This window comes from Lissotriton vulgaris, chromosome 2_2 (assembly GCF_964263255.1).
Source record: "Lissotriton vulgaris chromosome 2_2, aLisVul1.2, whole genome shotgun sequence".
NCBI classification, from domain to species: domain Eukaryota; kingdom Metazoa; phylum Chordata; class Amphibia; order Caudata; family Salamandridae; genus Lissotriton; species Lissotriton vulgaris.
The window spans coordinates 110,539,927-110,562,389 of NC_141688.1; the positions used below are offsets into that span (position 1 = coordinate 110,539,927).

Genomic DNA, 22,463 nt, shown 5'->3' on the forward strand with positions numbered 1-22,463 from the left:
AGCCTAGGACCCAATCAGCCCTGGTGCGAACTCTAGGTGGGCAGTCTGCCTAAATGGGTCCTTGCAGTGAAACTGCGCTACAGACCCTGGATATTTGAACAGAGCGTCAAAGGCCTAAGAAGTACAGACCCCTAAAAATGGTATCTACATAACACTGCCTAATGGCAGGTACCAACCCGAAAATCGGGTGTTCAAGGGGCGTGAAAAAAAAAACTGGAAAGTTGCCTAACGGCAAAGCTACAGACCCCTGCTGGGCGTTGCACAAGTTACTTTCCTTTGGTAACGATATATCTGTAAGAAACAGTAGTTAGTATTAGATTCCGTATACCGATTTTGTGGAGGGACGCCTGGCTGCCAGAATCACATTACAGACTTCAGGAGGCAAGTCAAATGGCCTCAACTGCCGCCACTCAATCTCCAGGCATGTAAGTGGAGACTGGACAGGTTCGGGTGGAGGACCGTCCCCTGCTGCTGTGACAGAAGGTCCTCCTGAAGAGGCAGACGAATCAGGGGATCGACAGACATGCTGAGTAGCTTGGGATACCAGTATCTTCGTGCTCAGTCCGGAGCCACAAGGATAACTTGGGCCCGGTCGCGTCTGATCTTCTTCAGCACTCTGGGCAGAAGTGGTATAGACGGAAAGGCGCACAACAGACCACAGCTCCACTCGCGACGAAAAGCGTCTCCGAGCAAGTGCCGCCTTGGGAATTCCAACTCGCAGAACTGATTACATTGCATGTTCTCTTCTGTGGCGAATAGATCTAACCAAGGCTCTCCCCACTGCTGAAAGAGGCCTTGCGCCACGTCCAAGTTCAGACGCCATTCGTTATCCATCATGCACCGATGGCTGAGTTCGTCCGCCCTGGCGTTCAGGGAACCTGCCAGGTGTTGAACCACCAGGGGCACGCCCTGATGTTCCAGCCACTGCCAGAGGCGCAGAGCCTCCTGGCATAGGTTCCACGACCGTACCCCGCCCTGTTTGTTGCAGTACCACATGGCGGTGGTGTTGTCCGTGAACACCTGCACTACACTCCCCCGGACAGAGGGGAGGAATGCCTTCAGTGCAAGCCGGATCGCCCGCAGCTCCCGAAGGTTGATGTGGAGCCAGGACTCCGCCGGAGACCAGAGGCCTCTGAGCTCCACCTCTCCCATGTGGCCCCCCAGCCCTGGAGGGACGCGTCTGTCACAACTACGTGCTCCGGTTGGGGTAGGGAGAGGGATCTGCCGCTTACCCAATCGCGGTCCGTGAGCCACCACTGCAACTGTCTTGCAGTGCCCTCCGAGATCAAGACATGGTCGGACAAGTTGCCCTGATGCTGGGCCTACTGAAACTTCAGGTCCCACTGCAGAGCCCGCATCCGCCACCTGGCGTGATGCACCAGAAGGATGCAGGAGGCCAGCAGCCCCAGAAGCCGCAGCGTCAACCTGACCGAGCCTCGGGATAACAGCTGAAAGATCGGAATCAGAGCCTGAATATCCTGAACCCGCTGTTTGGGAGGATAAACCCGAAACTGCGGCGAGTCTAGAACCGCTCCGATAAAAAGGAGCTTCTGAGAGGGACACAGGTGTAACTTCGGCTCATTGATGGAGAACCCCAGCAGGTGCAGGAGGTCGGCCGTAGTCTGGAGGTGGCTGACGACTGTCTGGGGCGAGCCCGCCTTCAACAACCAGTCGCCGAGATAGGGGAAGACTGAAACCCCTAACCTGCGCAGATGAGCTGCGACCACCGCCAACACTTTCGTGAACACCCGTGGGGCCCTGGTAAGGCCGAAGGGGAGCACGGTAAACTGACAGTGCTCGTTGCCTACTGTGAACCGCAGGTAACGCCGGTGGGCCGGCAGGACGGAGATGTGAAAATAAACGTCCTGCAAGTCCAACGCTACCATGAAGTCTGTCCAGGGCAGCTAAGACCTGAGCCAAAGTCAGCATCTTGAACTTCTCCTTCCAGAGGAAGCCGTTGACGTTCCGCAGGTCCAAGATAGGGTGTAGGCCCCCTTTGCCCTTCTTGGGAACCAGAAAGTAGTAGGAGTAACAACCACACCCTACTTCTGGCCCAGGAACGCGCTTGATGGCCCCCTTGGCCAAGAGGGCCGGAACTTCCTCTCACAGAAGATTCAAGTGATCCCCCGACACGTGGTGGTACTGCGGTGGCATGGCTGGAGGGGTCGCCTCGAAGGGGAGGGAGTAGCCCCTTCGGACGATTTGCAGCACCCACCTGTCCGAAGTGATTTTGCGCCAGTGAAGGAGGTGATGGCGAACCCTGCCCCCCACTGGCGTCCTGTGGGCCTGAAAGCTCAGACTAGGAAGGCTTTGAGGCGGATGCTGCGCGGTGGATGTGGACTGGCCTCGCCGTTGTCCCCGGGCACCGCCACGGCGGTTACCACGTCCGCCACCACGCTGGATGTTAGTCTGTGTCCCATGACTGGCAGGACATGTGGAGGCGCCCCTTCCTTGGTCACGAAAGGAGCGAAAGGCAGCAGGTTGCTGGCGCGGGGCCGACAGGCCCAAGGACATGGCCGTAGCCCTGGAGTACTTAAAGCGCTCAAGCGCACTGTCTGCCTTGTCGCCAAAGAGGCGACGGCCATCAAACGGCATGTCCATAAGAGTGTTTTGGACATCAGGCGAAAAGTTGGCGGACCTCAGCCAGGCGTGGCGACGAATCGCCACCGTCGTTGCAATCGCTCTACCTAGCGAGTCCGTTGTATCCAGTCCACACCGGATAGAATACCGTGCCGCATCTCAACCCTCTGCAAGGGCTTGGGCGAGTTTAGTCCGGGCCTTCCTCCGGACATTGTTGCAGCACTGCCGCGACCGTGTCCCACAAAGAGTGGGTATAACGGCTCAAGAGGCACGCGGTGTTAACTGAACGCAACCCCAAACTCAGTGAGTAGAACATTTTCTTGCCGTACTGTTCGTACCTCTTGGATTCCCGATCGGGGGGGGGGGAGCCTTCGGGAATGCTGTCTGGGAGTTAGAGGCCTGGGCGACCAGGCTCTCGGGGTGGGGTAGGTGGACAGGAAGCAAGGGTCTCCCGGAGCCGGGCGGTGGCGTCTGGCCACGTTCCTATCTACAGGCGGACCTGTAGCAGGCCTGGACCAGGTGCCCAGAAGAACTTCAGATAAGGACTAATTAAACGGCAGCAGATGCTCCGAGGAGCTTGCCTGCGGTTTAAGGACCTCAGTGAGGAGGTTACTCCTCACGGCCACGATGGGGAGTTCAAGGGATAAGGCCTTGGCTGCCTGCATCAACACCACACGATAGGCAGCCCCCTCCTCCGTAGCCACGGTAGGGGGCGGGGGAGACAAAACCAGTGTCTGGCGAAGTGTCCAGACCACTGGCATCCCCAAGCTCACCTGCCTAGTCCTGGTAAGGCTGGCACTCACGTGCCATAGGATCCTCGGGCCCCTTCCAATCCTCCTCGCCACCCATCTACTGATACTCAGGGTGAAAGGATAGGGCCGGTCATAGAAGTCAAAATCTCCAAGCGGCGCTGGACCCGAATCGAGGGTAGGACCGGGGACGGGGTCGTCCTGAGATAGCGCCGGGGCCGACACCCTGTGGGTTGGCGCCGGCACCCTGTGGGTTGGCGCCGGCGAGGTCGTAAGGTCGTCCGCGACGACCCGGATCCGGAGTCAGATCCGGCGGGTCCCTGCGGCGCCGGGAACGAAGTCGCCGACGGTGCCGGGGCCGAAGCACCCGGCCCGCTTGGGGACGGACCCAGTCGGAGCCCCTGGGCCCGAAGGCGCCGCGGAACCAGACAGAGGAGCGAGCGACCTCATGGCCATTAGGAAGGCCTTGATCTCCTCCGGCGTTGCTTTCTGCCCAGGGACCGGCGGGTATGGATCAGGCCGCGACGTCTGCGGCTCCGGCGGAGCCGCGTGAGTGGCGTCACCCGAACCCCCGGCCACATCGCGCGAGCGTCGGGGGGAGTCAGAAGAGCGATGTAGTCTCTTCGACTTCTTGTGCCTCTTACCTGAGGACTTGGAGCTCGAGGAATGATGTTGACTCCCGGAGCTATGAAGACTCTGGCCCCGCGACCGGTCCCTCGACCTCCTTCCGGATCCTCCACCTCCTTCCGGACCGGGACCTCGAACGGTGCGGGCCGACTGCCGGAGCTCGAGGCGCTTGCGGGACCGCTCCCGCCTAGCCTTCGACGTCAAGGCCCAGCAGTCGGGGCACGACTTGCCGTCGTGGTTGGGCCCCAGGCATTGAAGGCACCGGCGATGGGGGGCCGATAACCGACATCAGTCGACGCAGGGTTTGAACCCGGGCGAAGCAGCGCTGGATTCCGATACAATCCAATCGAGGAATGCGCGGAATCTCAAGCGCGCTCGTCGTGTCTGAGGCGCCGTCAGGCGCCCTCCGACGGTGATGCGCAGACCCCACGAGCCAGCACCACAACACGGTCGCTAGGGAGCCGAAGACTCCTGCGGCCAGAGCAGATCGCCGAGTAGCGGCGAACCGCATGACAAACAAAACGCTGCAGAAAATAACAACAACAAAATAATTTAATAAACAAAATGAAACCACTCGGGCGACGCGCGCGAATCAAAATGGTGCGCGCGACCTACACCACAGCGCCATGAGGAAAACGGCAATCCAGAAAAAAAACGCTGGTGTTTTGCATGAATAGGCATAAATACACAGTACAGAATAAAGGCTTATCTCTGCTGCTAGCAGCAAAGATAGAGGAAGCATGGTCGGGAACCAAGGACTATCAACACCATGGGGACCTCTGATTGGTGCATTTGATGGGACACTCTGTTATCTATGAATACTCTATTGTTTTGTTGCTTATTCCCTTTGGTTCATGGGAATAGTAGTTGTTTACTTCAAAGTGGCTGCTATGCAATAAAATGAAGAAAGTAAAGCATAATCCTCGCCTTCGGTCCTGCCATAGAATTGCCAAACACCCCAGGCTTTAAGCATTCAATGTTAGGTGTAGTAACTGGTATATGTGAAAAGAGTGCGGTCACCAAGCAGATGGTATAGTGGTGAAAACATGACACCAGACGTTTGGAAAACATGGAATGCAGTGTCACTTTGAATGCTGCTGCAAAAAGTTCTTACCAAGTCAAAAAAGATTGGAGTGATATTGTTTGTGTTTGCAGTGATTCAGTTAAGTTTATGAAAAAGTTGTGTAATAACCTGTCAAAATAGATACTTGAGCTGAAGGGCTTCCCTGTAAAAGATCCTTGCCACTTGCTAGATGGTATGCTGAAAGCATCTTTACAATCTTTAGAGTTAATGAAGAATGCTTTTGACTTTGTAGTCTATTCTGGTGCACTGTTTCCTTATCCGAAAGGAACTAAAACACAAATATTTCTCATTTTGTGCTTTGAGCGTCATCAAAGAAAGACTAACTCCAACAGTGTCCAGTGATTCTCAGTCCTTGAAGCCGTGAATGCTATATTATCCCTGTGTCAACCATTTACAGAATTTTTGCTTAGTGATGATGCCATAGGCAAGAAATGTGAGGATCTTTGGTTGCATATTGATAGTGATGTGAAAAAAGTACACTCTACCGCATCTTTAGAATTTTGCAGGAAAACAGGACTGCGGTAGTGGACATAATAAAAAAAACGAAAGTTGAAAATACCCTTGTCTACTAAGAGTTCAACGTAATGGTGTAGGTGGGAACCATTTCCTTGAATGTAGGCTGGCTACACTTTTAGTGATTTTAGCAAAGCAAAATGTTCCATGTTAGAATGCTTGCCACTTGGTGAGCAAAGAAATGTTGAGAAGCAATTGAGGAAATTGTATTTTACAATTCGTGAGAAATGGCTTGCAATGATGAATAGAAATGTCCCATCACCAACCATGAAAAAGGACTTAGGAATGCACTCCTTCCCTTTAAAGTGTTCATAATTACATTGACCACACCTCCTTGTTGCATGCGTTAATGGAAACTGTGAACTGTCCCAAATCACAGTGAAATACATAAGTGTGCAAAACAGGTACGTGACATGGCGCACCAATCCGTCGCACTGCTGAATTCAGGAATTTTTCCTCACGATAAGTCAATCATTATAAGTAATCACATTTTTTCCAGAGTAAACCAATGATATTCCCATGCTTCATTCCAAAGTTAATCAATGCTTTTTAATCACTTGCAGAGACAGCGTGGTACCACGTTGATGCTTTCTTTAACATTTTCAAATGCCTCCTGGCGTCAAAAACTCTGAGGGCATATGCGTCCAGTTCAATGCATATGTTGCAGCACCTGTCCCAGAGAATCGCAATATTCAGGAGCATCAATATTGGCATGGAATGCTATATCAGTGGCCAGAGTTAGCAAATTGTGTACTGGCTGTTTTGGCGTTGTCTGTCTCAAGTTCCAATGTTGAAAGGGCCTTTCCACGGATAAAAGTTTACACGGGAAGGGAAAAGCGAGCGAACATGACAAAAGACTCACTGAAGTAGTATTGCATGGTGTACTACAATAAGTTTGAATTGTAAAAATGAATTTGGAACTCACGTATACTGTACATACACTCTCTACATACCCTGCACTATCAGTACAGGAGCAAGTAATAATAAAAGCAAAACTTTCTAACACCGGAAAACCAGTGTTTATGTTGTTTTTAATGGCACGAAAAAGTGTAACCACTGTTTTTTTAAGGTATTGAAAAAACTGAAAAGATCCCACCAGAATTTACCAAAAATAGAAACTGAAAACAGGATAGCCTAATTATAGTTTTCTGGTTGAGGCTCAGTGACCGTGATTATCATCGCTCTGCTTTGCTACTTGGAGTGTGCATCCTTTCGGGTACCAAGTTTGTTGCATTGCTTCTGAATTAACAGCTTTATTTACATTTTATAATAGTGCCCTTGGCTCCAGAATTAACTAGGCAACAAGTTTAGGGCTCATTTAACCAACATTTTCCTTTTGGTATGAATAAATGAATATCTTGCTACTGAATTTTCAAGATCAAGTCACACTCATTACTGGGAGAAACCATTATGAATCATACTTCTGAATCTTATCAACAAGATAAGGAATATGACCAATTTTGATACCAGTCAGCTGTATTGTGAGACCCAGTGAAGATTTACCAAAAGAGAAGAGATGAAGTTAAACTTGCAAGATTTAGAAATCGATCAGGCAGCAAAAAATGTGAGAGCAAAATGAGTGCAGGGCTGAACTGAAAAGATGTAAATTTCTTTTGTTCAGGCAATTTGTACAAATCTCCGAGTACTAAAAAATATGTATTCATTAAAATGTCCCTTTTCAACCTACTATCATTTTAAATACCTACAGGCTGTACTGGTAAGATAGAAAAATAATTAGCTAACATATAAAATGAAATACCTAACTGAGGAACTTCCATTTCTACACCATTGCCAAAAAGAGGAGTTTTTAACCAGTAGGCTGTATCTTGTTCTTCGGGTGAAACAGTAGGTCCCTGCAGCATTCCACCAAGACAGCAGCCAATTAGCAGAGCAACAGTCCTCTCCAGGTCAACAAGCCACACCCACGACTGAGCTGGTTGTGGTAAGGGTGTTCCAGCTGGATCAAGGGGCTCCGTTCCACCTAGAAGCAGACAACAGAATAAGTATTTGGAAACTCATAACTTCTCACGATCACTTAACAAGAGGTGAATTTGTAGCTCACTGTAATCTTTAATAATTTTGCAAGCTGGTGCATATATTAATTAAGTGTATGTTTCTATTAATTTCTCAATTGAGACTGTCGATATTGAAGGTTTTAACATTCAAATTACATGATAAAAACGCTTATGGTATTTTAATCGTGCTGTTCTTCAAAGTTTATAACAGTTCATGGTCTGACAGAAAGAGACATACTGAAATATACTTGATAAAATAGCTAAGCATCAATAATATTAAATATATTTGCAATCAAATCAATAGTTGCTTTTTCCATCAAAAGTACTATTGTAGGAAGCTGGCTCTTTATATAGTGAACCAAAAAGAGGTACACTGTGTAGAGATTTCAGGAAGCATTTGTTGTATTCACAGTGGCAATAAATTAGACACACTTAAGAATAAATCTGACACCAATTTGGAAAAATAAGTCTTATTTTTATATAAATAATAAAAGTTACCAAGAACTTCGTTATTAAGGAAGTACTTTTTTTGCAATATTGAATTTTGCAGTAAAACAGTCACTTAAATGTGCCTTTACGCATAATACTTTCCTATGGGAGAAAAGGCAAATGTTGCTTTTATTTGCAATTGGTTTCTGGAGGTCTCCTGCAGCGTCGGGCTGGACGGTGAGCGGCAACTCGGTGAACCAAACTATGCTTTTTCATTCCTACGGACTGCAGGGAGTAGCTCCTCTACTCCAATGGGAAATTTGTTGGCAATTCTTAGAAACTGGTCAGCTGGAGGATGAGTCACTGATCACGATTGTCGAGACTTGGAGCAGGCAGGGTTTGGCACCAAAAGTCCACAGCAGTCTTCAGTGCTCACGTTTTCTCGCACTCTCGGTGTCCTCTTCTCCTTGATCCGTTGAATCCAAGTTACTAGTGTCAGGGGTGCCACCTAAATACTCAATTTAGGGGGGTTACTCGGAGTAACAGGCAGTAGCCAATAGCCTACTTACCCTTTAGGGTGTCTACACCCTCTCCAAGCCCACTTCCTGTGGAAAAGTGGGAATAGCCATGACCCAGAGTACCTAACTCCACCAAAATCCAAGTGGGTGTTCACTTTTAGGCAGCCCACCTTAGGGGTGGTACCAGCCCAAGGGTGAACACGCCTCCTGACTACCTAATTCTCCCACCGGTCCTAGTACCAAATGGGCCTGGGGCAGTGGTTGGCATTTCCCCTGTCTAAGGAAGCCTTGGTCACATATCAAAGGTGGCAGAGGCCTTTGAAGCCTTCTGCCTTGATATGTTGGTTACTTAGCCATCCTGCTTGGAGGAGGTGACAACACCTTCAGCCAGAGCAGGCATGGTTTCTGCCCTAAGAGAGCAAGGGTGCTCACCTCCAGGGGGTAAGAAACTGGTCTGTGGTGGCAAGCTGGTCTACACCAGTCAGTCAGTGCACTAGTAGTAGGTAGTTTTCCAGGGGGCACCTCTAATGTGCCCTCTGGGTGCATGTATTAATAAATCTTCACTGAAATCAGTGTGGGTTTATTAATATGAGATGTTTGATACCAAGCATCTCAGTTATCATTCAGCTGGGAATCTAGTAAGTACCACTGTCCAATAAATGTACTGAAAATGTCTTCCCTGTTCACTTGCAGTATCTAAGAATCAAGTTTGAAATCAAAGGGGCAGATCTGCTCATGCAGATATGTCCCACATGTACTATAGTGCACTGTTGATATTGATAAAAAAAACTATGCTAATGCTTATGATGGTACGCATACATGAACGAAATCGCATCGCTATTGTCAACTTCCCCCGTCATGAACTCTACATCAACCTAGACTCAAAAACGCGTGATCAGACAGGCTCTGGTAATTGACCGACAGGTCACAAGTGGGGTGGCACGACAAACAGGAGAACAGGAAAATCAGGTCCATCCCCCAGATAAGAGCAGCGACACCACAATGGTCCAGGGAAATTGGCCCCAATAAAGCACTTATTGGGCGGAAGGGGGTGTGCACATTCCCAAAACACCATAAAGTCAGATGCCTGCTAAAGTTAGGAACACGCAGCCAATCAGGACACGAAACAAAGTACACACCGTAATCAGCATCCCTCATGCCGGACATCTGGACATTCTACCCACTGGCCCACATTGTGCTTACGCAAGGCAGAGACCCACTTGCATTTGTTATCAGGGACCTTTTATTTATGACTCCACAGACTGGGCCCACATTCTTTTGTGATTGCTGGATGTACTTTTATTGCTCCCAAAACTGTATTAAAAAAAAATTGCTCTGATTGACTTACTTGATTTACTTTGAGACAGTCCTCTGACCCGTTTCTGCACGCTGTACTCCTGGCCACAGTGTTTAATTAAACCAAATATTCCTGTTTTCCTAACGCCTCTTTTCTTGTTTTTTCAGGGTAAAGTCATATTTGAGCAACAGCACTCTGCCTTAGTGCTGTAAGGCCTGTTGTAGGGGTGACTTACCTATACTGCATACATTGTCAGGAGGCATGGCACACAAGTGGTGTGCTATGTCATGTCTTCACTTTTCTCTACACCATGGCAAGCAACTGCCACTGCCACTGCCACTGCAGTTTGCATGTTGGTTCCGAGGAGTCCTTTAGGGTGGCGCAATTCATGATTCAAACCTTAGGGAACCTCCTTAGCCTCCTTGCCCTAGGTGCCAGGGATACTTCTTACTAGGGACTTACAGGGGGTGCTACAGGTGTTGGGGGAACAATTGTAAAGTTTTAGGGAACAAGATCTGGCACTGGAGACCTGGATAGCAGGAACCCAGTGCACTGCTGTCAAAATTGCATCAGATGGGGGCTTGGCTGGCCGAGCAGCGTAATGGCCGCTTTCTAAGCGAGCTCCGCCGGCCGGGATAAAAATCCTACTATAATCCTGAGTTCGGAGTGGCTGACCCTGCGATACAATACCGCCGCTGACGAGCGAAGAGTCGAGACGTACAGCGGTGGCAATGCCGGGTGGACTGTAGGTGCCTTGCCGGAGTTGCAGAGATAAGACTGCACAGTGGCTGTGCTGCGGAGGCCAAGGCCGACCGGAAGCCGGGCTGCCTTTCGAATCGAGCCCAGGGCGGAGTGGGCCTGTGGAGCTGACGCTGGTCGGAGTGAGATCTGCCTGTAGCGCTGCCCGGAGGTGTGAAGGCTGGGCCTGGGGGGCCTTATAGCCCCATCTGCGTAACGCCTGCACAGGCGGTGGGGTGGTGCAGTCCCTTATTAAACGGCGCGCGACGGCCTGCGCCAGATTGAACATCCATCAATGGGGCAAATGGCGGCACCCTGTATGCTCCCTGTGCTGCGCAAGACTGCCCTTGCATCAGAGCATGGTGCGCGGACCAAGGCCGAGAGAGTACTGCGGGGAGAGCCTGGCTGCAGCGCTTCACGTCCTGTTCCTAAAGATCCTACTGCGGCACAGGTTGGTGGAAGACCGAGATGCGGAATTTGCTGAGTAAACCCCATGATTAATCGAGTTACCCTTGCAGGCTGAAAACACACGCTGGACTGCCCTTGCTGAGCTAGTGGTGGGGGTGCTGCTTGCACAGACTGTGAACTAGCCCTGTTGCACCCCCGGGAGTGTGTGCCTCGATTGGGCTAGCGGGGGAGCAGATTAAACATTTATTGATAAAATACGCTGAGTCACCATTCTGATGAACCTGTGTGACCCCTTGGCCTGCTCGTGCTGCGTGTACTCTGCCGCTGGTGTGCGAGGACCCGGATCCTGGCTGCGATTTACCCCCCCGGGCTAATCACACTGCGAGAAGGAGGAGATGTCATAGTTGAACTTTGGGCGTCTGTGACGACATTAGGCCATAGATACAGGTGCAGTTTGGGGGCATAAGCCACATCCCAGATTCACATCGTGCCTAGCGTGCTGCATCTGGGCGCTGGGGGACGCCGGCAACCTATTGTACCATGGTGGATGTGCAGCCAGCGGCGCAGCAACTCGGACGTGGGGTACACTTGTAGTTGACGACACAGGTTATATCACTCTAACGTACATAGCCTGACTGGACTGCAAGTTGCATCCTGACGCTGTGTGTGTTCTCTGTGGCGGGAGAAGGTCGAGGCCACGGCTGGAGCCTGTAGTGGACGCATTGCACACAAGACCTCCGTTCGGAAAGCTCATTGCAGGGAGCCCTGAACACATGCAATCATGGGTAAACCGGATGCCAAGCAATCGAAACTCACCTTTGATGCCAGACGATCGACTAGACAGGCAGACACCAAACATGGAGCACAGGGAGGTTCGGACACGGACGCGCAGTCCGGGGAGGGGGAGAAGATCTGCGGTCACTACTGCTGGAAATGCGCACCAGTCTTAGAAGCATAGACACTAAGTTGGACACGCTCACTGCGCAGCTGGAAAGTGTTAAGTCGCAAGTGTCCACGCATGAAAAGCGACTGGATGGCCTGGAAAATAGACATACAGAGTTTCACGAATTTCAAACCGAGACGAAAGAACAACTTTTACAAATGGACAAACTCTTGGGCGTCATAAGAGCAAAGAATGATGACTTGGAGGCAAGATCACGTAGGAATAACCTTCGAATTACAGGTATTCCGGAAACCACAGCAATCTCGAAAATGGAAGATTTTGTCTCGGATCTCCTACATGAGCTTTTTGACCCTCATTTATCCAAGGTATTTGTGGTGGAGAGGGCCCATAGTGCTTTGGGCCTGAAGCAGCCCGTGGGTGGCTCACCGCACCCTATACTGGCCAAGCTACTTAATTATCAAGACAGGGATCTGATTTTGCGCCTGGCGAGACAGAAATGACAGATCAGGTACAAAGGAAACTCTATATCATTTTATCCAGACTCCGATGGTACAGGCCGCACGAAGAGAATTCCTCCCAGCCAAGCGACTCTTCCTGCAAGTACAAGTACCATACTCCTTGTTGTACCCGGCTAAGCTAAAAGTGTCTCATGATGGCACTGCACATTATTTTACAGATGCAAAGTCTGCACTCAAATTTGCTAAACACCTTGTTGGCAAGGCACCCAAAAGGCGAGGGAAGAAGGAAAAGCAGCCTGATGGCAGGCTGAGTGACAACGATTGAACTGCCGTTACGCAACGCAAAAGTACTGCTGCATTGTCTAATATTATATGATATTTTCTTTTGCTCCACTCATGTTGCTCCAAACTAAATTGCTCCGGTGTCCCGGGCGCCCCCCTGAGGGGACAAAGTGAATGCTTCAATTGCTTCATAATGCGCAGTGTTTTGCCTATGCGAAGCAATCTCGGTCACCCTGCGAAAGTGGGGGAATATGCCGGCCTAACCTCGCCCTTCTCTGAAGGGTCCCTATATTCTAATTATTAATGCATCTATTTGTTGATGGGAGGGGTATACTACAACCTGATTGGGGGTTGGAGTGGGTGGCGGGTGGATATTGGGGGTTGATTGTTTAATTCATTGCCAGTATGAAGCAGTCGCAAACAAAGTGAAGGTATATTTTCTACTTCTTGGTATGCACGGTTTGGACGGAACATTGAGTTGTGATTTTACCTAATGGCAACGCACATGAACACATTAAATATCCTAACTTGGAATGTAAGGGGGTTGAATGATGGACGCAAAGCTAGGTTGGGACACGCCTATTTGATGAGACATAGTATAGATATCTGTTTCCTGCATGAAACAAAAGTTAACGTGACACCATTACAGCGGCTGAGACATGGCAGATGGGGGGACATATACTCAGCTATCTATTCTAATAATGCACGGGGGTAGCCATACTCATAAAGAAGGGGTCAGACTGGAAATGTGGCTCCTCTTATGTGGACCCAGAGGGGCGGTTTGTACTACTGAATGGGAGGCTGGGTGGTAGTGAGGTGACACTAGCCGCTGTGTATGGCCCAAATACTGACTCCCCTGAATTTATCCGGCAGGTACGGTCCAGGATTAAAGCGCTGGGGTGTCACACTATCATTTGGGGGGGGACTTTAATGCTGTTCTTAAAGATACTGCAGATAGACAGGGTACAGCTAGATCACTGCACCCCCAGGCGAGCGCTGCTCTGCACGACATAATGGCTGATGGAGAGCTATTGGATATTTGGAGGGTGCGTCATCCTGGGCTCAGGGAGGGAACATGCATTTCAGGCCAACGTGCTGCCTGGTCCCGCTTGGACTTCTGGCTAGTCACGCGCGATGTAGCTGCTTGTACGGTGGAGGCATCACATATGGCACGTACACGGTCTGATCACGCACCTTGCCTGCTTAAGTTGTCCTTGCCCAAAGTGCCACCGCGAGCGTTTGCCTGGCGATTGCCTCCACACGCATTGCTAGATGAGGCTTTTAAAGAGGAAATAAGGTCGGATATTGTGGAATATTTTGCCACAAACTCTGGATCGGTCGACACTGAAGCCATGCTCTGGGATGTGTTTAAGGTAGTTATTAGAGGGCAATGCATAGCGAGGCAGGCAGGAGTGCTGAAGGCAATTAGAGGTACGCACGCAGAGCTCGAAAAGCAAATTAAAACTTTGGAAAGGCAGTTTTATTCACAGTCAAAACGCGAAACGGCAGGTCTTTTGAAATAAAAGTTACTAGAGTTTGAAGAGGAAGCGAACCGAGAGGTGAAGTTTCTTGATAAATATGCAGAGGCGAGGCGATCCGGAGAAGGTGACAGGCCAGGGCATGCTTTGGCGGGTATGATAAGGAAGTCCAGGAGTGCCACCTATGTACATGAGATACAGGTTGTAAATGGGGCTATTATCAGGGGTCAAACGGAAGTGCTCAATGAATTTTATACATTTTACTCTACCCTCTACCGGGCAGCTAGTGCGACGAGCTCTGAGGATACGCTTGAGTATCTAGAGTCTATTGCACTTGTATGGTTCAATGACAATCTTAGGACCTACATGGACTTACCCATCAAGACGGAAGATGTGGTGCAAGTGATTAAGAGTCTTCCGCTGAATAAGGCCCCGGGACCAGACGGCCTAACGACCGCATTTTATAAAGCCTTAGCGGAAGAGTTGGCTCCCCGGCTGCTTGCGGTGTATGAAGAGGCACTGGAGACGGAGATTTTACCACAGTCTATGAGGGAAGCAATGATTATAACCCTGTTGAAGCCAGACAAGGGGGAAACAGAGTTGGACTCCTATAGGCCACTGTCTTTGATAAATGTTGAAGTAAAGATATATGCTAAGCTATTGGCAAACCGGCTTCAACCAATGCTCCCATTGATCGCGCTGCCTGATCAGTCAGGATTTATTCCAGGTAGATCAAAATCGCATAATTTACACACTCTGTTCTCAGTGATACATTACTTACATCCAAGTGTTCAGGCTGCAGCCGTATTTCTAGACGCGACAAAAGTGTTCGATTCACTAGAATGGCCATACTTATTTCTGGTACTATCGCGCATGGGTTTAAGCCCTTTATTTATTAAGCGGATTAAGCTTTGTATGAGAACCCCACTGCTCGCATTAGAGTGAAAGGCTTAGTGTCGGACTCCTTTCAAATCTCAAGAGGCACCCGGCAGGGGTGCCCGCTATCACCACTGCTGTTTGCTATAGCGATGGAACCTCTAGCAGCCAGGATAAGACAACACCATACCGCCAGGGGCATTGGATTTAGTACCCGAAGCCTCCTGATATCATTATATGCAGATGATGTAACTCTATACATTCTTGACCCGGAAGTAAATCTAAGCCCAGTACTGTGCAAATTTATCAGATTCGGGGACTCACTGGCATATCTATCAACTGGGCAAAATCAGTGATTTTCCCAATAACAGATGGCACGAAGGAGGTGACCTCGGAATTCCCCCCAAGATGGGAAGCTAGCGAGGTCAAATATTTGGGTGTGTGACTGAGCAGGAATCTCCAGGATATTTGGAGCCTGAACTTTGGAAGGGCTAACTCATGGCTAGAGGAGAAGGTTGCAGTTTGGTCCAGGCTGCCTTTGTCTATAGCGGGAAAGATTGCCCTAACGAAAATGGTCATTCTACCTAAATTTCTTTATTTATTTAGGAATGTGCCGATTCCCCTCACTCAACACTTCTTTAAGACTTTACGCTCACAATTGCTGTCCTTAGTGTAGGCAAATGGGCAAGCTAGAGTATCTTGAAACCTTCTGACCCTTCCATTGGGGCAGGGTGGTCTGGGCGCCCCGGACATGCAAATGTTTGCCTTATGTGCGCAAGCGCAATTTCTCCATTTTTGGATACATAGGACGCCTTTTCAACCACATGTAGCGGTTGAAATTGATGCAGTGGCTCCAGTGCCCCTGGCTGTTGCTCTATATCAAAAGTCGCAGCGCCCAAGACGTGATGTTGATACCGCCGATACATTGTGCTGGGTGTGGCGTGCATTGCAAAAGAGGGCGAGCGTTCAGATATTGTATGCACCGTCCATGTTGTTAGAACATAACCCTATGCTGCCATGCATGACGGAGGGTGTGGGAAGGACCCTGATTGAAAACATGAGGTTGAAAACATTTGTGGATCTTTATCCAGATGGTAAATTCAGACCTCCCACGCATGAAGCAGAGGGGCGTGCTGTTCCATTTGCTGAACAATTCCTATATCACAAGTTATGCACTGCATGTCGTGCGCTCTCGGCGGGATTCCTGGAGGCCCCTCCCGACGATGTTAGCGTTGGAGAATGTTCTCAAAACACCGTCGGCACATAAGTTAGTCACGCTTCTTTACAAAACCATGCAGAATGCCCATCCGGTTATACAGCTTAAGTCATTGGCGCTGTGGAATAGTAAATTAGATCCACAAGTGACGGAGGACCAGTGGGAATTTTGTTGCGGGAAGCGGTCTGCTCTTTCCCCCAACTATCGCCTTAGACTGGTTCATTTCAAATTCCTGGATAGGTATTACCGAACACCAATCAGTCTTTACCGCATGCATTTGAGAGAGGATGACAGGTGCTGGAGATGTGGGTATGAGAGGGCTACCTTCCTGCATATGGCCTGGGAATGCCCAAAAGTGTGTATGTTTGTGCGGGAGGAGTTTGATGCAGTGATTCAAATGATTGGCAGGGCTGATGTGCCAACCCTGCTATTGGGCCTCTTGGGGTATGTAAGGGACACACTGCCTAAACGGTGCAAGTTACATGCGCTCCTGTTACTCTATGCACGTCGACAGGTTTCTGTCCGTTGGGGCGAGAAACTGGTTCTGAAATTCAAAGACTGGCTATCTGATCAATCAATCAATCAATCAATTTGTAAAGCGCGCTACTCACCCGTGAGGGTCTCAAAGCGCTTAAGGGAGGGGAGGTGCCGCTACTGCTCGAATAGCCAGGTCTTGAGGTGTTTCCTGAAGGTGAGATGGTCCTGGGTCAGTCGTAAGTGTGCGGGGAGGGAGTTCCATCTCTTGGCTGCCAGGTAGGAGAACGATCTTCCTCCGGTAGGGTTCTGCGAATCCGAGGGACGGTGGCGAGGGCGAGGCTGGTGGGGCGGAGCTGGCGGGTGGGAGTGTAGAACGACAGGCGGTTGTTGAGGTATTCGGGCCCCGTGTCGTGGAGTGCTTTGTGTGTGTGGGTGAGCAGCCTGAACGTGATCCTCTTGCTGATGGGGAGCCAGTGCAGGTTTCTCAGGTGGGCAGATATGTGGCTGTGGCGAGGGATGTCGAGAATGAGTTCTGTATGCGTTGAAGGCGTTTCTGAAGTTTGGCTGTGGTTCCTGCGTACAGGGCGTTTCCGTAGTCCAGTCGGCTGGTGGCGAGGGCCTGGGTGACCGTCTTTCTGGTTTCGGTGGGGATCTACCGGAAGATCTTTCGGAGCATACGCAGGGTGTTGAAACATGAGGACGAGACTGCGTTGACTTGCTTGGTCATCGTGAGGGAGGAGTCCAGGATGAATTCCAGGTTGCGTGCGTGGTCCGTGGGTGTCGGCGTGATGCCCAGCGTCGTGGGTCACCAGGAGTCGTCCCAGGCGGATGGGGATTGTCCGAGGATGAGGACTTCCGTCTTGTCAGAGTTGAGGTTCAGACGGCTCAGCTTCATCCATTCTGCGACATCTTTCATTCCGTCCTGGAAGTTGGCTTTGGCGGTGAGGGGGTCTTTGGTGAGGGAGAGTATCAGTTGGGTGTCGCGGGGTTTAGAGAGGATGTTGATGTTGCGTTTGCGTGCGATGGCGGCGAGGGGGCTCATGTAGATGTTGAAGAGGGTAGGGCTGAGCGAGGAGCTTTGGGGTATGCCACAGATGATCTTGGAGGCCTTGGTGCGGGAGGGTGGGAGGCGGAGTCTGTGGGTTCTGTCGGAGAGGAACAATGTGATCCAGTCTAGGGCATTTCCTTGGATTCCAGTGTTGTAGAGGCGGGTTATAAGGGTGCGGTGGCAGACGGTGTCAAAGGCTGCCGAGAGGTCGAGGAGGATGAGGGCGGCTGTCTCTCCGTTGTCCATCAGGGTCCTGATGTCATCGGTGGCTGCGATGAGGGAGTTCTCGTGCTGTGGTTGGCTCGGAATCCGGACTGGGATGGGTCGAGCGAGTTGTTTTCTTCGAGGAATGCTGTCAGCTGTTTGTTGACGGTCTTCTCGATGACTTTAGCCAGGAAGGGGAGGAGAGAGATGGGACGGAAGTTCTTGAGGTCTTTGGGGTCCGCCGTTGGTTTCTACAGTAGGGCGTTGATTTCTGCGTGTTTCCAGCTTTCAGGGAATGTGGCTGATGTGAGGGAGTTGTTAATGACGTTCCGGAGGTGGGGTGCGATGATGGTTTCGGCTTTGTTGAAGATATAATGAGGGCATGGGTCGGAGGGGGAGCCGGAGTGGATGCTGTTCATGACGCGGGTGGTGTCTTCAGTGCTGATGGGGGTCCATGCGTTGAGGCTGGAGGTGGGGGTCGTTGGTTTGGTGGTTGGGGGCGGGGTTTGAGGTCCGAAGCTGTTGTGTATGTCTGTGATCTTGCGGTGGAAGAATGTGGCGAGGGAGTTGGAGGTCTTGTGACGGTGAGATGTCGTTGTTGCTGGCGCTGGGATTGGAGAGCTCTTTGACGATGCTGAAGAGCTCCTTGCTGTTGTGGGCGTTGTTGTCCAGCCGCTGTTTGAATGATGTCCTTTTGGTGGTGCAGATCATCTGGTGGTATTCTCGGGTGGCACTCTTGAGAACTGTCATGGTTTCTTGTGTCCGCTTGTGGCGCCAGGCTTTTTCGAGGGTTCTGCACGATTTCTTTGCGATTTTGAGGGCGTTTGTGAACCATGCGGTTTTTCTGTTGCTAGTCTTGCTTGGGGCTTTCTTCAGAGGGGCGAGGTTGTCGGCGCAGTTGGTGATCCACTGTGCGAGGTTGTGTGCTGCGTCGTTGGTGTCGGCAGGTGGGTTCTGGCTCAGCGATGCGGTCAGTTGGTCTGTGGTGACTTTGCTCCAGCATCTGCGGGGGATCTGTGGTGTCTGGTGGTGGGAAGTGGTCTTTTTGAAGGTGAAGTGGATGCAGCTGTGGTCGGTCCACTGTAGTCCGGAGGAGTGGCTGAAGGAGACGTGGTTGCTGGCGGAAACGATGGGGTAGAGTGTGTGGCCGGCGAGGTGGGTGGGCGTGTCCACCAGTTGCTTGAGTCCGAGGTTGTCGAGCAGAGTGGTGGTGTTGCTGTTGTTGTTTTTCTCCAGGTGGAAGTTCAGTTCCCCTAGGAGGATGTACTCTGGAGAGGCTAGGGCGTGAGGGCTGATGAAGTCGGAGATGGTCTCGCTGAATTGTGTTTGTGGGCCTGGGGGGTCGGTAGATGAGGGTTCCTCTGAGGGTGGTCTGGGGGTCGGTGTGGATCTGGAAGTGTAGGTGTTCGGCGGCGGTGAGTGTGTCTTCGGCATTGGTCGTGACGCTGATGGTGTTCCTGTAGATTATGGCGACTCCTCCTCCGGTTTTGTTGATGCGGTCCTTCCGGGTGATTTTGTAGCCGTCTGAGATGGCTATGGCGATGTCCAGGGCCAAGAAGGCGTTCATCCAGGTTTCCGTGAGGAAGGCAACGTCTGGAGCTGTTGTGTCGAGGAGTTCCCAGAGTTCGACAGCGTGTTTGTGCACGGAGCGGGTGTTGAGCAGGATGCACTTGAGGTGGTGGTTGTTGTCGTTGCTGTGCTTGGTGGGTGGGGTGTAGGTACGGAGGCAGGTGAATTTGCAGGCTTGGCAGGTGAAGGGTCCATGGGTGCGCTTCGGGGTGGCTTGGTAGCAGGCGGGTGGTCGTCCGGTGTGGAGTGTGTTGAGGATTTGGCGGGGGCCATGGGTTCTGGCGCTGGGCGCGGTCCAGGTGCGGACGGGGCGCCAGCGGCGCGACCTCGCAGTGGCCTCCTTTAAGAAGGGGCGAGGGAGGGAGGAGCAGGTGGGAGGTGGAGCGGGGGTCTAATCAGGTGCGGGGGTGGGCCGCAGGGGCGGCAGCCGCGGGAGGCGGAAAAAAAACGGCGGGAAAGTAGAGGTAGCAAGGTGGCAGCAAGGGTGGTGCTGGCGCGGTGGGGGAGCGGCCTGGCCTGTGACCAGGGTCTGATGTAACTTATGGTCACACACAACTGGGTTTATATTGGGACCAGATGCCTGCAACTTCCCAACCTAAAGATATCTGGGAGCCTTTTCTGGAATGGACACGTACACGTGTCGACTTGCCTGTACAGGATGATCATGCTGGGGATTAGTGGAGTTGTGTTAGCTAAAATGACAAATTAATGTATAGGACACGGTATGACTACGGACTAGGAATGTTGCTATGTATATAGACTCAATCAGTTCTGGTAAGGGATGTGCACCTCATGAGGTCTTCAGAACTGTACCCCCCTTCCTTTCATGTTTTCTTTTTTTCTCTTTCTGCCTCCTATGTTGCAATGTACACCTCCCAATTCTGACCCCTACAAGTTGTAAATGTGTTGCAAGAATCATAGCAAACACCAAGATGGACATAATACACTATTGTGCATTCGTTATATTGAGACTGAAATATTTGCTGGCTATTGGTTGGCACCTTGTGTCTTGGTTATGTCTTTCTTTTGGAAAACTAATAAACACAATATTTTTTTTTTATTGCATCAGATAACAGGCAAAAAGTGGGGCTGACCATGTAAAATAGGTGCACTTTCCTACAATTAAGGATCTTGGAGCTAGGAACAATACAAATATACTCTATATATGCATTATTTATCTAAGCATACAAAGATGGGAAAAGTAGACAATTATGCACAGTGTGTAGAACATTATGATGCGAATAAATAGACAATATGGAAGTAGTCAGTAACAGAATATACAGACTTTAGTAGGCTAAGCAGGACTCAGAAATTACTGGGAGAAGATGTAAACACAAAAATGTGATGATACAGGTCATTTTCTTTTCCAAACTCAGTTAACTCTGTATAAAGAAAATCATAAAGTAAAATAAAATCTAACAGCAGTTTCAGCATTTTAAGTTGTGGTTGGCAGTGTGGTACCTGTTTTGATGCTGGAAAAATTTGATATTACTGATGTGCAGCCAAGCTCTTACTATATCTGAGTTCTAGTGTTCTATAGTCAAAAAAATATTTTTTTATGCTGCTGTTCTTATCATACAGTGTCCCTTCTCCCAACACACACCAAGTCCACAATTTCATGACAAGTATTCATAGCGCTGTCAGATGCTGAAATCTTTGAGAAATCCAGGTTTTAATCCCAGCAGTACTGGCTCAGTTTTGAGCTTGATAGCCTCTACGTATGTACTATTAATGGTGGCTGCTCACTGACCATTTTCCAGCTGCCTCTGGAAGCATTAATTGCTGTTGTGTATCTTGGAATAGTAATGCATATTCAGAAATAGAATTGCCTGTACAGGGCGCCTTCCACTTAGCTATGTTTAAGAAGAGCGCTAAGTCTTGGTGTCACCACGCACCTACTTAAGATATTGGTAAAACTTTAAGCCTGCCCCTTTTAGGACTGTGCCCAAGAATCCTTTCTAATGTAACAACACTGCCACTATTTGATATTTTAAGGATGAAGAAGATCTACTTCTTTAGGGTAGTTAAGTTTGAAATTGCCTGCACAATTGGGACCAACAATCTGGAAATCAGTCGAAGCATCACACAAAATGGAACAATAATCCAGTCTGCATTATTAATCACCTCCTCTCTAAATGTTTAAATAGAAAAATAAGGTAGCCTTACTGTACATCATTATGAGGTTTACCTTGGGTTTGGATGGCAAAGTGAGCAGACAACCCAAATTTGGGCATGTCCGACAATTTACTGTCAGCTCACTGCTACGGTGTATGGTGCAATTGTGCGAAAGTGCATGGTTGCCCCCACTTTTTGCTGAATTCCGGGTGTGCTTCGACTGAGTGAGTCCTGGGCTCCTGCTAACCAGGTACCCAGGGCCTATGTTCTTTCATTAAAACTGCACTGAAGCCTACACCCAATAGGCATCTCTGGCCACAGGTCAGCTCCAGGTAAATGGTACCACAGGTACCCAGGGCACTGTGACCAGAGAAGGCCTCTACGGGCTGCAGCACTTATTGTGCCACCTTTAGAGGTCCTATACCTTCACACTCAAACACTGCCTTTGCAGGCTGCATGTTTTGGAGCAGAACAAAGTGCAGAGTCGACATGGCACACAACCCTGTGTGCCATGCCTACAACCCACTACCCTGGCGTATGTCAGTCACCCCTCTAGCTGGGTGCACTATACCAGTGGTGAGGGTACAGGTGCATGAGCCCTGTACCCCTCCAGTGTCTAAGTCCATTCTTAGACATTTTAAGTGCAGTGCTGCCCTTAAGTGTAACTGGTGCTGGGAGTTTGTCATTAGGAACTCCACGGCAACATAATGGCTACACTGAAAACTAAGACGTTTGGTATCAAACCTCTCGGCACATTAAACCCACAATGATGCCAGTGTGGGATTTAATGAAAAATGCACACAGAGGGCCTCTTAGAGATGCCCCCGGAAAACTAACCTACCACTAGTGTTCAGACAAAGTGGCTGCTTTCAGCTGCC

The 22,463-nt window shown here is 50.0% G+C and overlaps 1 protein-coding gene across 9 annotated transcripts in view; it reads right to left on the reverse strand.

Annotated features, from left to right (window-relative positions):
* Window positions 1-22,463, reverse strand: part of HERC1 (HECT and RLD domain containing E3 ubiquitin protein ligase family member 1) — a 2,101,515-nt gene that overhangs the window by 1,858,137 nt on the left and 220,915 nt on the right. For all 9 annotated transcript variants that reach the window (XM_086959402.1, XM_086959399.1, XM_086959397.1 and 6 more), the window contains exon 18: window positions 7,313-7,534. In XM_086959402.1, the coding sequence (XP_086815528.1) occupies window positions 7,313-7,534 (222 nt within the window). The remainder of the gene's footprint in view (window positions 1-7,312; window positions 7,535-22,463) is intronic.